The 15000-nt window shown below is 47.3% G+C and overlaps 1 protein-coding gene across 4 annotated transcripts in view; it reads right to left on the bottom strand.

The window, feature by feature from the left end:
* LOC147251600 (transcription factor COE3) overlaps nt 1-15000 on the bottom strand; it is a 150235-nt gene that overhangs the window by 103569 nt on the left and 31666 nt on the right. For all 4 annotated transcript variants that reach the window (XM_086222404.1, XM_086222406.1, XM_086222405.1 and 1 more), the window contains 3 exons: nt 13844-13899; nt 8109-8182; nt 2101-2169 (listed from right to left, as the gene is read on the bottom strand). In XM_086222404.1, the coding sequence (XP_086078530.1) occupies nt 2101-2169; nt 8109-8182; nt 13844-13899 (199 nt within the window). The remainder of the gene's footprint in view (nt 1-2100; nt 2170-8108; nt 8183-13843; nt 13900-15000) is intronic.

Genomic DNA, 15000 nt, shown 5'->3' with positions numbered 1-15000 from the left:
GGGTGGTGTGATGGCGGGTGGAGGATGAACTGGTGTGATTGGGGGTGGTGTGATGGCGGGTGGAGGATGAACTGGTGTGATTGGGGGTGGTGTGATGGCGGGTGGAGGATGAACTGGTGTGATTGGGGGTGGTGTGATGGCGGGTGGAGGATGAACTGGTGTGATTGGGGGTGGTGTGATGGCGGGTGGAGGATGAACTGGTGTGATTGGAGGTGGTGTGATGGCGGTGGCATATTATTTTGTTTGATGATTCGTGGCGTCTCAAGTTTGGAGTGAGATGTGAGAAAAGAGATCAAGAAGAACCACACGAGGAAGCAGGACGACAAAGATGATGTCAGCATCTGCAAGGAAATGAGCTTGAAAATGACCTCCATCTTTGAAACTGTAAAACATCAAAAAATAAATAAAAATGCGTCCGTCTGTCTGTCCATGGATGTGATTTGATTGTCATAAACAGATCAATGATGCTGAAATAATGACGTCATGAAGGTGATTTGGACAGAGACAGAATCGATGATTTGTTAGGTCTGTTACCACGACAACTAGCTAACCAATTTTAAAATGATGGTTTTCTGGATGGAGTTCTGATCCGATTGACAACAGCATGTTCGAAACAGCATCACGTGAATTTCTTGCTTGAGGTCAAAATGTTCCATTCTTCTGTATTTTTGTCCATAATCGCCCTAAAGGTCATTTTCTCTTCGTCTGAGCACTTTCGTGTTATTCTAACATTGTTGTGCCAAAACCATGAGGACAAAGAAGAAAACACGGCAATCTGGACATCTCGCCGCTATCGACACGGCTGTGCCCTCATCCTGACCCAAGCTGAGGTACAATGAGTTCTGACAAATTAACCCCCGTCAGGCGGCAGGTCCCGACAGCATTCCGGGCCGCGTCTTCAGGGCATGCGCTGCACAACGAGCTGGTGTGTTCACAGACATTTTCAACCCTCCACTCCTGCTTCCCCCCATCATCCCAGTACCTCAGAAGTCCAAGGTCACGTGCTAAAATGACTGGTGCCCCGTTGCTCACCCCAATTGTGAGCAAGTGCTTTGAGAGGATTGTCAAGACTCACATCTGCAGCTCAGCGCAGACTTCAGGAAGAGAGGTGAGCAGCCAATCCCACTCACCATCAACGGGTCCACTGTGGGAGAGTAAAGGACTTTAAGTTCTTTGGTGTCCACATCTCCTAGGACCTCACATGGACGACACACACCGACCTTGTGGCAAGGAAAGCCCAACAATGCCTCTACCGCCTCAGAAGACTGAAGAGGTTTGGAATGGGGCCCAAGATCCTCTGGCCCTTCTACAGAGGGACAACCGAAAGCCTGCCGACTGGGAACATCACTTCATGGTACAGGAACTGCTCCACCCTCAACTGTAAGGTGCTCTAAAGGGTGATGAAGACAGCACAATGCATCACTGGTGGCCCCACCCTCCATCGAGGAACTGTACCACTCCAGATGCACCGGCAAAACATGTTGGATCCTCAAAAACCCCTCCCACCCCAACACAACCTGTTCCAACTGCTACGTCTGGCAAACGGTTCCGCAGCCTACAGTCCTGGACCAGCAGACTCAAACAGCTTCGTCCACCAAGCTATCACACTACTTAACAGTGGTCTCTCTGTCAGAGGTCACCTTCTTCACCTGCCACTACTACAGTTAGAAGATGGACTGTCAGTGAGGAGCAGTTCTTCAATGTCCCAGTTCCCTTGAATGCATCTCCACTCTCTGATAGTGCAGAACCCAGAAGGAACCAACTGTGTCTCAGCACTTAAGATTTTCTTATTCTAAAAAACTGAAGGAAGAACCTTCTAGAATCCTGGGCAGAGACTTTCATCCTGGACCGGTCTCTATCACAGTGTAGAACTGAACCGGGTTCAGCTTTATACAGACCAGCATCACGGGAGTCCCTCAGAACATCCTACCAAAATGTCACATGACCAAACAGAAAGACACAAAACCAAAACTGCTAAGATTCCTGCTTCTGACAAACCAGATCCTCATCAACCCAGCAACCTGACACACACACACACACACACACACACACACACACACACACACACACACACACACACACACAGAGGCAGGTTCCTACCTGTCAATGATGACGGGGTCAGAGGGCGTCTCGTTGCGATTTCCGCAGCTCTTCTTGTCACAACAGCGGCTGGAAGAGAAGACAGGGGGAAGGTCAACAGTCTTCACAACCCAAAACCAGCAGTGCAGCCTTTCTCCTTAGCACCACCACCTGGCTGTTGGGGCTCATGTTCCTTCAGTAACCGCGCCGGGTTCTCGATGCTTGAATGTGCGGTCTGTTGTGTGGACCAGGAAGAACAGTTGTTACAGTAATAACAGCTGATGCAGGTCCTGGTGGGTCGGCCAGGTTTCCTCGTGGCTCTCAGCTGTGGACGTGAACCTGAGAACACCTGATGTGTGACCCGCCGCCCAGCACCATGAGAGTCAGTCGTGTGTTTAAATCAACCAACTACTGCTTTCAAACACCACACAACAGATCAGAACAAGTGCTGGTCGCACAGTTTACACAAACAACTTTGCAGAATATTTCAACACATGAATATTAAGCAAAATAATATATTAAAATAAAATATAGCGTTTCTGAATTAATTTCATTCAAATGATGGAGTTTTAATGTGAAAAGCAGCCGTGTGTTGGTGTGCAGCTGGGCCAGGTCCAAACCAAGGTCACTAACAGTTGGACGACGCCCAGTGATGGAGGCGCTGCCAGCCTGACCCCTGTAGCTGTCCCCCCTGACAACCAGCCAGCCAACCCGGGCGGCTGCTCGCCAAACAGCCATCCAGGTAACCAGAGGGCAAACTGGCCGCTGAGTACTTCCTCAAACCAGCCGCCAACATGAAACACAGGCAGGAGCTGCGGAGGCATCCAGGGGGAGGGGTGTTGGTTTTCTATTCCAGCTCTGCAGGGGACAGGCGGAGCTAAATATGCCTCGGGTGGTGCAGGTCAGTGTGGCATGTTGAACGGCAGCAGGCTGTGGCCAGCACATGAATACCCATCAGCCGCAGTGATGAAGCTGCTGGTAAAAGATGGAGAGTCGACCACGGACATTCCACCTCTCACACAGATGCAGGATCGCGTCGATGCAATCAGAACTCCATTCAGAAAACAAGCATTTTAAAAGTCGCTAGCTCGTCACCATGGCAACAGACGTGACAAATCCTGAATTCATACTCAGTTATTATTTCAGCATCATTTTGGTCTGATTCCTACAGTGACATCTCCATAGAGATGTTATCAGCTAACATTAGCCGGCGACGCTTCACGCATCGCAGCTCAGGTTCTCTTGGCCAAAGAAGTTACAGGAACCTTATCCTCATGTTCTTATCATATCTAAACATTGTTGATACACGGCTGGAATGTTCACAACACGTCCTTCTCCAGGTCTCCTTCTGTTCCCTGCCTCTCTCCACTATGACCAATCGAGGTTAAAGCTCCACAAATAATGAAAAGATCTATGTTCTGTATCGTGGACACTGCTCATGTTCCCAGAACGCGTCTATCAGGGCTCTAACAAACATCTGCTTGTGCACTTTAGTCAGGAACAGACAGGAATGAAAGAACGTGTCAGGAGTTCATGACAATAACCACAGAACTGTGACATTACAACAACACAATCACCTCCTGACAGCGAATCTCTCTGCACTGCCAGTGTCATTAACATATCTTCCGGTAATTCTTAAAAATTAATCATATCATATATGACCCGTGACGTCCAATTCCGCCCTGGCGCCGCCCCCTGCTGTCCTGAATCAAATTGCCATTTGACAAACAAGCATCAAATCGAGGCAGCGAATGCCAAATGAGACGCTTTATGAATCATTTATCACGCTGTTTGATCTCTAAGTGCAGAAAAATCATAAACTAAGCATTGTGTTTGTGTGTGTGTGTGTGTGTGTGTGTGTGTGTGTGTGTGTGTGTGTGTGTGTGTGTGTGTGTGAATGTTGCCACTGAACATGCCACAATAATTTATTCCCCCAGCTACTTGGAACCATTAGTGAAAGTTCCAGGAGACCAATTAGCATTGGAAACCCACTGGTGCTGCTGTGGTGACAACCTCCTCCAAACTGCCAAAGAAGTGTTATAAACAAACTGGACCCCAGGAGCACTGCCGGGGCCCCTCCAGGGACCCGGGGCCCCTTTCCAAAGACGAAAACAAACCTTGGCTGAGCGTCCACAATATCGCCTTAATGACGTTTCCCCTCGGGCCCCAAACAGGCAAAACCCCGGCCGGCTAATGACACACGCAGACCTGTGTGTGTGTGTGTGTGTGTGTGTGTGTGTGTGTGTGTGTAGTTGGCAAAAATAAAACAAACTGAGAGTGCGTTGTTGCTGTTGTCACTCATTTCAGTGGAGAGAGCACGTCCCTTGTTGACGTTCAAAAAGGATTGTCAGGTCGCCCCCCCCCCCCCCACACACACACACACACACACACACACACACGGAATTCAGCAGTTGAGTCGGTGGAGCCACTTTGGCCAGCGAGCTCAGCCGGCCACACAAGCATCATTACTGCTGGCTGCTCCTCCTCGCCGCTCAGCAGCCACTTCAATCGTCGCCACAAGTGGAATCTACTTAAGGCACAAAGAGAAGGTTTGTCCGGGCATGTCGGCGCTCTCTCTCTCTCTCGCTCTCTCTCTCATTCACACTCAAACATACCAACAAAAAAAAAGCAATTCAAAGGCTCCCTGAGGGTGGTGTAAGGCAGCGTCAGAGGCTGGCCAGCGCTGCGATCACAGCTTCAGATAACAGCGAGCAGGATGGCCAGCAGCGCAGGCTCCATTTCAGAGGGCAACTGTTGTAATTACCCGAAGGCCTGGAACGCGGCGGCGGCGGCCAGGCCTGGTGAGGCGCTCCAGCCAGCTCTGCCTGGCTTGGAAGCTGCTGCTTGCCTCTAGGCGGGCGCGGCAGCAGGGTTTCCTCCGCGTGAGGGAGGCAGCAGGGTGATGGCAAGTGGCCCTGGACTGGCAAGCCTGCAAGAGGCTGCTGGCCAGTGTGCCAACCTGGATACTGGTGCTGCTGCTGCACCGGTGCTGCTGCTGGCGTGTGATTGGTAGTTTTGAAAAGCAGCAGCATCCTGTTGAAGTTAGTTAATGCCCTGCGCTGAAGCGATCACACACTCCTGCAGCACATGGGAGCATCTTAAAGACCAATTGGAAGCTCAAATGTGACATCACAAACAAACATGGCGCAGGTCTCATGTTCTACATTCCACCAAAGCCCTCGTACCTGGACCGAAGGGGTCTGAGCAGGAACTATAAGACCCCCCCTCACTGGCTGTGACCAGCACGCCAACACCAAACTCATTCATTCAAATGGAAGTAGACGGCAGAGCTCACACCACCCCCCTAGAAGAGTGACATCATCACAATGAGCTCTACCAGAGATCTGACCTGCTGACACTCTCATAATGATGATGCACCATGTCTGAACACTTAACTGTGGAAGCAAGACCAAAACCAGGACCAAAACCAGGACCAGAACCAGGCTAAGAACCAGCATCACCAAATGACTGATAAGGAAACAAACAAAACACCTCTGGACTGGAAAGTTTTGAGTTTTACATTTTACCACCTGTAATGGTGACACGAGACGTACCTGTGAGTGTGTGCGAGTTCAAGTGTGACAGGCAACCAACAACCAAAAGGTGTCAACTATCAATTCAGTGAGAGCTCTAAAACTGAGGCCTGAGACTTTGAGGCAAATAAGTGCTCTGTTATTGTTCTTTAAGGGCTGAGGAACACACGACGGCTGTGACCTTCACTCACACCCAAAGACACAAACGGGACTTTATGAACTTTCTAGACACTCAACAGCTGGCAGATTTAGGATACGCCCCCTGCAGGCAAAACTGTGATACATGCTCATTTTGAGAAAGTAATGGAGAACTAGCCGCCGCCCCCTGATGACAACACACAGAAAAATTCACATCAATTCATTCTGCAAGAGCAGCCAATGAGAAAAGTGATCGCCGCACCAGAGATTCAGCAACTCTGACTTGTCACAGGTTCAGATAATAAAAAATAAATGAAACTGTGAATGAAATCACAACCTTTGCAGCCTGAGCAGAACTGGACCAGGAATCCAGTTTTATGGCGATGCTGCATGAGAAAATGAAACACGCTGCAAGCTGATGCTGCGTGTGGTTGACTTGTGATTCCATCAACCATCTCGAACTGGTTGGGACGCCAGGTGACCAGGGAGTCAGCCTGCTAGACAGAAATAGTCAGCAACCAAAATACATTAAAAAAAACTTAATTAGGGATAAGCTCTAAGCTAGGCAAGGTGGCCGCTGACAGGGATTGAGGTAGACAATCCAACGGGGACGCACATAAAGACGACGTCACCTGGGGCCCGACAGCGGTGAAGCATTGCAGCATCGAGGCTCCCTCGCTCATTAACAAATGGAAACACAGCATCCGTCAGGAGGGACACCACTTAATAATCTCACTCAATCACATAATGACTGAGGCTCACGCACGGCGCCGTAGTGGAAAGGAATCTGCACCAGAGGATTCTTGGCGGAGGGGGACGAGCTCGATGCCTGATGATGACAATGGGAGGAGGAGAGACGCTGCGGCAGGTGTGTGACAGAGGGTCAAAGATCATCACACTTGAAGACTAAGGGCCCTGATTAATCATGGCGCCATCACAAGGTTCTGGCTGGTACTGTGTGACATGATGTCCGCCAAGCACTGGCACCACAGAGCCCTTATGGAGGTCCGGACAACCAGTTAAACCAGTCTCCTATGAAACTGAACCAGTTTACTGTGGAGCTAAACCAGTTAAACCAGTCTCCTATGAAACTGAACCAGTTTACTGTGGAGCTAAACCAGTTAAACCAGTCTCCTATGAAACTGAACCAGTTTACTGTGGAGCTAAACCAGTTAAACCAGTCTCCTATGAAACTGAACCAGTTTACTGTGGAGCTAAACCAGTTAAACCAGTCTCCTATGAAACTGAACCAGTTTACTGTGGAGCTAAACCAGTTAAACCAGTCTCCTATGAAACTGAACCAGTTTACTGTGGAGCTAAACCAGTTTAACCAGTCTCCTATGAAACTGAACCAGTTTACTGTGGAGCTAAACCAGTTAAACCAGTCTCCTATGAAACTGAACCAGTTTACTGTGGAGCTAAACCAGTTTAACCAGTCTCCTATGAAACTGAACCAGTTTACTGTGGAGCTAAACCAGTTTAACCAGTCTCCTATGAAACTGAACCAGTTTACTGTGGAGCTAAACCAGTTAAACCAGTCTCCTATGAAACTGAACCAGTTTACTGTGGAGCTAAACCAGTTAAACCAGTCTCCTATGAAACTGAACCAGTTTACTGTGGAGCTAAACCAGTTTAACCAGTCTCCTATGAAACTGAACCAGTTTACTGTGGAGCTAAACCAGTTTAACCAGTCTCCTATGAAACTGAACCAGTTTACTGTGGAGCTAAACCAGTTAAACCAGTCTCCTATGAAACTGAACCAGTTTACTGCGAAACATGCTCAGTCTTCTTCACACAACCACTTTACTGTTCATATGAAGCTGTGTACATACTGCACCAGTTCACTAACTGGGACCAGTTTACTGCTGGGATGATCCATCTGACCTCCACCAACACAAACCCATGATAAATAAATACAACAATCAATGTTCTCCATTGTCGACATCTGGAGAGAAAACAAGCAAACATTCCGACGCTTTGCCTCAACATGTGTGTGTGTTTGTGTGTGTGTGTGTGTGTGTGTGTGTGTGTGTGTGTGTGCGCGTGCTATTTTCATCCCTACACTTCACTCTTCCATCTGATCCAGTAAAACCATTAACTCACAGACGACAAGGCAGGAAAAGTGTTGATTGGTGTGATGAACGACAAAGCGAGCCAACAGCTGCTGTTTTCTTCTTTTACACACACACACACACACACACACACACACACACACACACACCCCCCATGCAACAAACACACTGACGTGTTGCCATGGTGCTGAAGTGCGGTGCTGATATTTGTTGATGCTGAGCGGAGTGCCAGGGATCAGTCGCGAGCCCCGCCCCTCTTCCAGTGTGTCGGCGTGGAGACGTTTACCTGCACATGATCTCGTGGGTGAGGAGGACGCGGCACATCTCTGGGTTCTTGTCCTGTCCCTCATACAGGATGGGCTGAAGGGACAGAAACACAGACAGGTGAGAGACTTTTGACACAGGTGTGTTAGAATGGAGCTCAGAATGTACTTTTCTGTCCAAACACAACCAGAGCAGTAGAAGTATTTGTAGTCACAGAAGTATCAAGCGAGGTGGGGTTTGTGATGTCAGAGCCTGACGCAGTAAATGTACACAGAGCTGATGCTTCCTGACACGACATGTTCTAACCTGCCAGTGCAGTCTTACACTTAGAAGTATCAGTATCAACATTCCCTCATTTTTCCTTCCAGAACACTGATCCAGAACATTGATCCAGAACATTGATCTGGAACACTCATCCAGAACATTGATCCAGAACATTGATCAGAAACACTGATCCAGAACATTGATCAGAAACACTCATCCAGAACATTGATCAGAAACACTGATCCGGAACATTGGTCCAGAACATTGATCAGAAACACTGATCCAGAACATTGATCAGAAACACTGATCCAGAACATTGATCAGAAACACTCATCCAGAACATTGGTCCAGAACATTGATCAGAAACACTGATCCAGAACATTGATCAGAAACACTGATCCAGAACATTGATCAGAAACACTGATCCAGAACATTGATCAGAAACACTGATCCGGAACACTAAACGAGAATACTGATCGGGAACACTGATCGGGAACACTGATCCAGAACACAATCTGGACTCTGTCTGGGAGCTTAATACGTTCATAACCAACTAGCATTCGGCTCGTTCTCATGCCAACTGTAAAAGTAACAAACCTCCTTGTCGGTGCCTCGTCAGACCTGATCCTGGACCAGCAGAGCGTCAGCTCCAGCTGACAGATGAGTCAATATATCCCCACGACGCCAGCAAGCAAAAACCTGTCGTTCCTCATCAACAAATTTTAATACAATATACTCAAACGTTTCAGAGACATTGACCATGACATTGAAAATAGGATCCAGTTGATGACTGGAAGCTGAAACGTTCCTTCATCCACTTCACCTGGACTCAAGGATCCAGTCCAAATCCATCTACGAAGTGTCAAACACGTAGAACCTGCCAACAGGCTCCACATCAGCTCCAGATGTGCATCACTTCTTCCTTGGAATCTTACTTTTCTCCCTCACAACCAAATGTCATCAAAATCTCTCCATCACTGAGACACACGCTGCTGATCACATGACCTCCTCAGTGAATTCAAAAGAAAAGTTGCACATCAGGACAGAACACAAACTACAAAGGCAGCACTGATGAGTCACATGAGCCCACATCAGCACCGTCACTGATTTTCATCCTCATCACTCAGATCTCAGATCTGGATCCTGCTCCACCCAGATCTGGATCCTAATTTTGCAGGAAAAATGTTTTAGTTTCTCCCCAGTTCCCCTCAGTGGACCGCTGCTCTGTGATCGGACGTCTCAGCCCTGTTCCAAAGTTCCTTAACTTCAAGGTTCGGACTTCCTTTTCGCCAGGTCGTGGAGGCGAAGCCAACTTCATCAAGCATCTTCATCACACCTTCCGTCCAGGCTGACACACACCAGTCAAATATGGCTGCTGACCTACACACACCTTCACAGAAACTCCCCACCACCTCTACCGTCTCCTCTTCTGGTGGTCTCAGTCTCCTGTAGCCTTCCCAGAATTCCCTGCCAGATGGCGGGCGGCGCCCCAGGACGACACCCCCTCACCCCCCGCCCCCCCACTAGCTGTCATGTCAGCATCCAGATGACGGATGACCACTGAGAAGAGAGATGTGTGTGGTGCTTTTTGTAATACCCTGGTGGTTGTAAATGAACTCCAGGAAGAGTGTGTGTGTGTGTGTGTGTGAGAGAGAGAGAGAGAGAGAGAGAGAGAGACTCCCCCTCTTTTCCATCAATGACCTACAACTACCTCATCCACCTTTATAGTCAAAACAGACCTCCACTCCCCCCCAACACACACACACACACACACACACACACACACACACACACACACACACACACACACACACACACACACACACACACCCCTGGGGGACAATACTTTTAGGATAACGACCACTTCTGCATTATTGATCCTGGTCCTGGCTCTGTTCCTCAGGATTAAAACGCTCCAGTTTGACCAGGAGGGATGTGGATTGCATCAGGGACGTGTGTGTGTGTGTGTGTGTGTGTGTGTGTGTGTGTGTGTGTGTGTGTGTGTGTATGTGCGCCCGCATAGATTTGCTGATCAATATTTATACATCATCGTTCCCGATATGAGAATATCCCGTAAGTGTGTGATTGCACGTCAGCTGTGACGCTGTTTGTGGGTTAACATCCAGCCTCAGCTACACCAGTCACCTCTTCCTGTCTTTGTGAGGACCAGCTGGGAACCCCCAGTGATGACGTCTGATGCCGGTATCACAAAGCTCAACCCGGTACCGTCTTCCCTCTAGAGCTGGTTGAGCAATTTGCTGAACCCACAGAGGCTCCAGCAACAATTCAGATAGCAACACTGTAGCGTCTCCTTTCACACACAGAAACTGTAGCAGAGCCTCTGATTGGTAAGCAACATGCCAGCATCCATCACCACATTGAAGTGGGACGCCAGACTAAGTTCACATGTTATTAGAATATACACATGTATGCATTACATTAATGCATATATATGTATGTATACATGTATGTGTATATATTTATATATGTGTATATATACATGTATATATACACATATATATACATGTATATATACATGTATGTGTATATATGTATACATGTGTATATATACATGTATGTGTATATATGCATGTATGTGTATATATTTATACATGCATGTGTATATATTTATACATGTGTATATATACACGTATGTGTATATATTTATATATATGTGTATATATACATGCATGTGTATTTATTTATACATGTGTATATATACATGTATGTTTATATATTTATACATGTGTATATATAAATGTATGTGTATATATTTATACATGCATGTGTGTATATTTATACATGTGTATATATACATGTATGTGTATATATTTATACATGTGTATATATACATGTATGTGTATATATTTATACATATGTGTATATATACATGTATGTGTATATATTTATACATGTGTATATATACATGTGTATATATTTATACATGTGTACATATATACATGTATGTGTATATATTTATACATGTGTATATATACATGTATGTGTATATATTTATACATATGTGTATATATACGTGTGTGTATATATTTATACATATGTGTATATATACGTGTGTTTATATATTTATACATATGTGTATATATTTATAGATGTGTATATATACATGTATGTGTATATATTTATACATATGTGTATATATACATGTATGTGTATATATTTATACATATGTGTATATATACATGTGTATATATTTATACATATGTGTATATATACGTGTGTTTATATATTTATACATATGTGTATATATTTATAGATGTGTATATATACATGTATGTGTATATATTTATACATATGTGTATATATACATGTATGTGTATATATTTATACATATGTGTATATATACGTGTGTATATATTTGTACATGTGTAAATATACATGTATGTGTATATATTCATACATGCATGTGTATATATGTGTATGTATGTAAGTGTATAAATATAAAGTATATAAATAATTTTATATAGATACACATATATATGTTTACATATATAAACTATTTATATACTTTATATTCACACACACACACACACACACACACACACACACACACACACACACACACACACACACACACACACGTATATAGTGAGCAGTACACCTCTGCCAAACTGAGGCCAGGACATGGAGGTTGAGGAACGTTTGAAATCTCAACACTGAAAGCGATCCTGCTTTACCCATCAGAGTTCTGGAGAACTTTGTCCTCGAGTTCAGTTTCGTCCCCTTTGTTGCTCGGAAGGATTTTTTTCTCTTTCTGCTCAGACAGAAAATGTCCTGCTGAGTCCTCAGCGTCTGTCTCTCCGCCACACAGACGCTGCTGCCGTGGCTCCATACTTCAATTTGCATTAATCTGGCTCCTTCTGGCCCTCGGACACGGGCCTCTAACGGGCCCTCCACGGGGTTTATCGACCCACAGGGACTCCAGCCAACCTATCTGTCAGGTCTGACTGTCGACCAATGGTGTGTCATGTAGTGGGAGGTAAGGGCGGAGACGTGTGTGCGCGCCTGTGCGTGTGTGTGTGTGGAGGAGGTGTCAGGATTATTGTCTCCTGTGTGCCGGCGCTGCGCCACATTAGGGCTTATTGATCGGTTTCCGTGGCTGACGCTTTGTCGGGGAGCCGCTTGGCACATCGATCGTTGACATGCGGACAGCAGGGAGGAGGGGCGGGGTTATGGTCAGGGGGTAAATATGTGGGAGGTGATCGTTGTGGCGGGTTTTCCTTCACAAGAGACCAAGGTGTTCTACATTCTTGAAATGAGTTTGTAACATTTTCAGGCCAAACGCTCAGCTCGAGTAGAAGAGAAGCCACCCACTGGGTCTGGGTCATGACATCATCACAGCTGTTGTGTCCGGGTCTTTACATCATCAGTGTAGATTTGACTGATTCAATTGTAATAAAGAGGGACCAAAATGATGCTGACATAAAAACCTCACGAACAAAATATGCATTCATGACTTCCCCTCCAAGCTTTCGGGTGGAACCGACGGAGCCTCGCGCCAAAAAGACAACAGACGTGATTTGAAATTGCAAAATTTGAGAGGTTCTAAAAGACGATAACCCTGATCAAATGTTATTTTTACCAAATACTGCAAGATGAAAACCAAGATTTTTCCAAATCTCTGAGACTGACATTCGCCATGATGTCATCTCTCCAAATTGTTGGTGATGATTTGTAGAGCAGCTTACATCTTGTCTGCAGGGGTGTGAGGTCATCACGCCACTTTCAGGGTTAACTACGTGCATATAAAGGTGACTACCATGTTCTGGACCGGTGCCTGTCCTGTCTTGGGTGGGCTCAGCCCTTCAGGCACCGGCGAGGCTCCTGGAGGATAAAGAAGTCATGCTGATTGGATTTTCAGCTGACGGCCTGTTTTTCTGTTTTCCTCTTAAAGTTTGTTGACGTTTCAGCTTCCCTCTCAGCACTCGGGTTCTGCTGCAAGCTGGTTCACGATTGTAAACAAGCTAATAGAAAAGACAAACAGAGACGGAACGCTCCAGTATTTCTTCGCAGGTCCTATTTTGAGAGTTAACCAGACGCTGCTGGAGGATGTGGAACCGGGCCGGCAGGATCGACTGGAATTTGGAAATATGTTGTGTTTTTTTTCTTGGCAGAGAAGGCCTTCACAGGCCGACCTCCCTCTCGAGGTTCTGAATGAGTGAAAACCGGAAAAGTGGGAGGAGATGGAGGATCCGCAGTCAGCTGAAGACTGAAGCTGCACAGCTGGAAAGGAAAACACATCAGTGCTGCTGGAGCTGAGCACCGAAGGAGGAGGAGGACCAAGGGGGCGACCAGGAGACTCATCAAGTCCACCAGAGTTGAATTACAGTCGCTCAACGACACCGACTCGTATCCAGAACGCCAGCTTTCACTCTGAAGTTTGGCAACGATGGCGAGATGCGATGCGATGTGTGTGTGTGTGTGTGTGTGTGTGTGTGCGAGTCGTGAGCGTGACCCTCGTTTGCGGCGTCTCACCTGCTTGGTCATGGAGTCTATCAGACGGACATAGAGGTCTTGTTCCGTCCTGATGCCTGAAACACACAGGAAGAACAACACACATCAGCACAAACCTGCAGCATCAACGTTCGGGGTTCTGGTGAGATTTTAGACTGATAAAATCTACAGACTGGGTGACGCATCATGTGTGCTGATGCCTGGAAGTGACCTTTGACCAGCAACATGCGTTCAGGTCATCCTGGCCTTAAATTCCCTGCAGGTGTTCTCGGTGTCACGTGACTGGAGCGGGCAGACAGCTGGAGAACACCAAGCATCTGACCCGCGGCTGTTGCAGCACGGAGGCATGGAATAACCAGATTCATGCTACAATTGTTTTATTTGATCTCTGTAGTCCGCGTCTCCTTCTCCATGCTGACGTAAACTCCAGGGGCAGTAGAGGCATGATGGAGTTCCTCTGGGACGGTGGTGTCGTTGCCATGGAGACGCTGTCAGGACTCCTGGGACAGGAGCAACACACAGATTCCCAAAAATAAGCACTGGCAGGTCGGTTCTGTTGCTGACGACCTCCCAGGCTGCTCTTTGTGTGTTTAGCAGCTGACGCCCTGCGATGCCCCCCCCCCCCCCCCCCAGCACGAGCAGAGCTGTTGTTTGTCATGTACCCCCCCCCCCCCCCCATAACAAGGATCTTCATTCTCTGACAAATTAAATCTCCATCAGGCCCGCTGCCTTTTATTAGAGGTGCGTCCAAGCGCAACTGTGACTCCCGACGTGGAGCCGGAAGTAAATTGCCCTGACACCTGTCAGCGGCGGCGGTGGTGGCGACCTGCCGAGGGTGGTTGTCCCACCCCTCCTCCCTCTCGTGTCCCTCGCTGCTTCGTGAGCCTCCTAATTGACATGATTCACTCCTGCTCGGCGGCTCGGCGCGGCTGCAGCCGCATGGCAGCGATCGGTCCCGGTTGCAGATGAGGTCAACCTCCATAACCTAGCCGCCGACGCGCCTCGCTGATTTCGGCCCCGCTGGAAGGAAGCGCTCGTTTATGCATCTCCCGTGTATGCGGGGACAGCGGGCCGGCGTCCTCCTCCTCGCACCAGCCGCAGTTTGACCCGGCAGAACCCAGCAGAAGCTCGCGCGAGGTTCCCCTCGTTGGACGGAGCAGAAGTTGGGTTCTGCCTGT

Source organism: Aulostomus chinensis, chromosome 13 (assembly GCF_037954235.1).
Source record: "Aulostomus chinensis isolate RoL2024-O1b breed Wild chromosome 13, RoL_Achi_v1.0, whole genome shotgun sequence".
NCBI classification, from domain to species: Eukaryota; Metazoa; Chordata; class Actinopteri; order Syngnathiformes; family Aulostomidae; genus Aulostomus; species Aulostomus chinensis.
The sequence above is the reverse complement of the archived record's forward strand: the minus strand, read 5'-3'. Positions and strand labels throughout refer to the sequence as shown.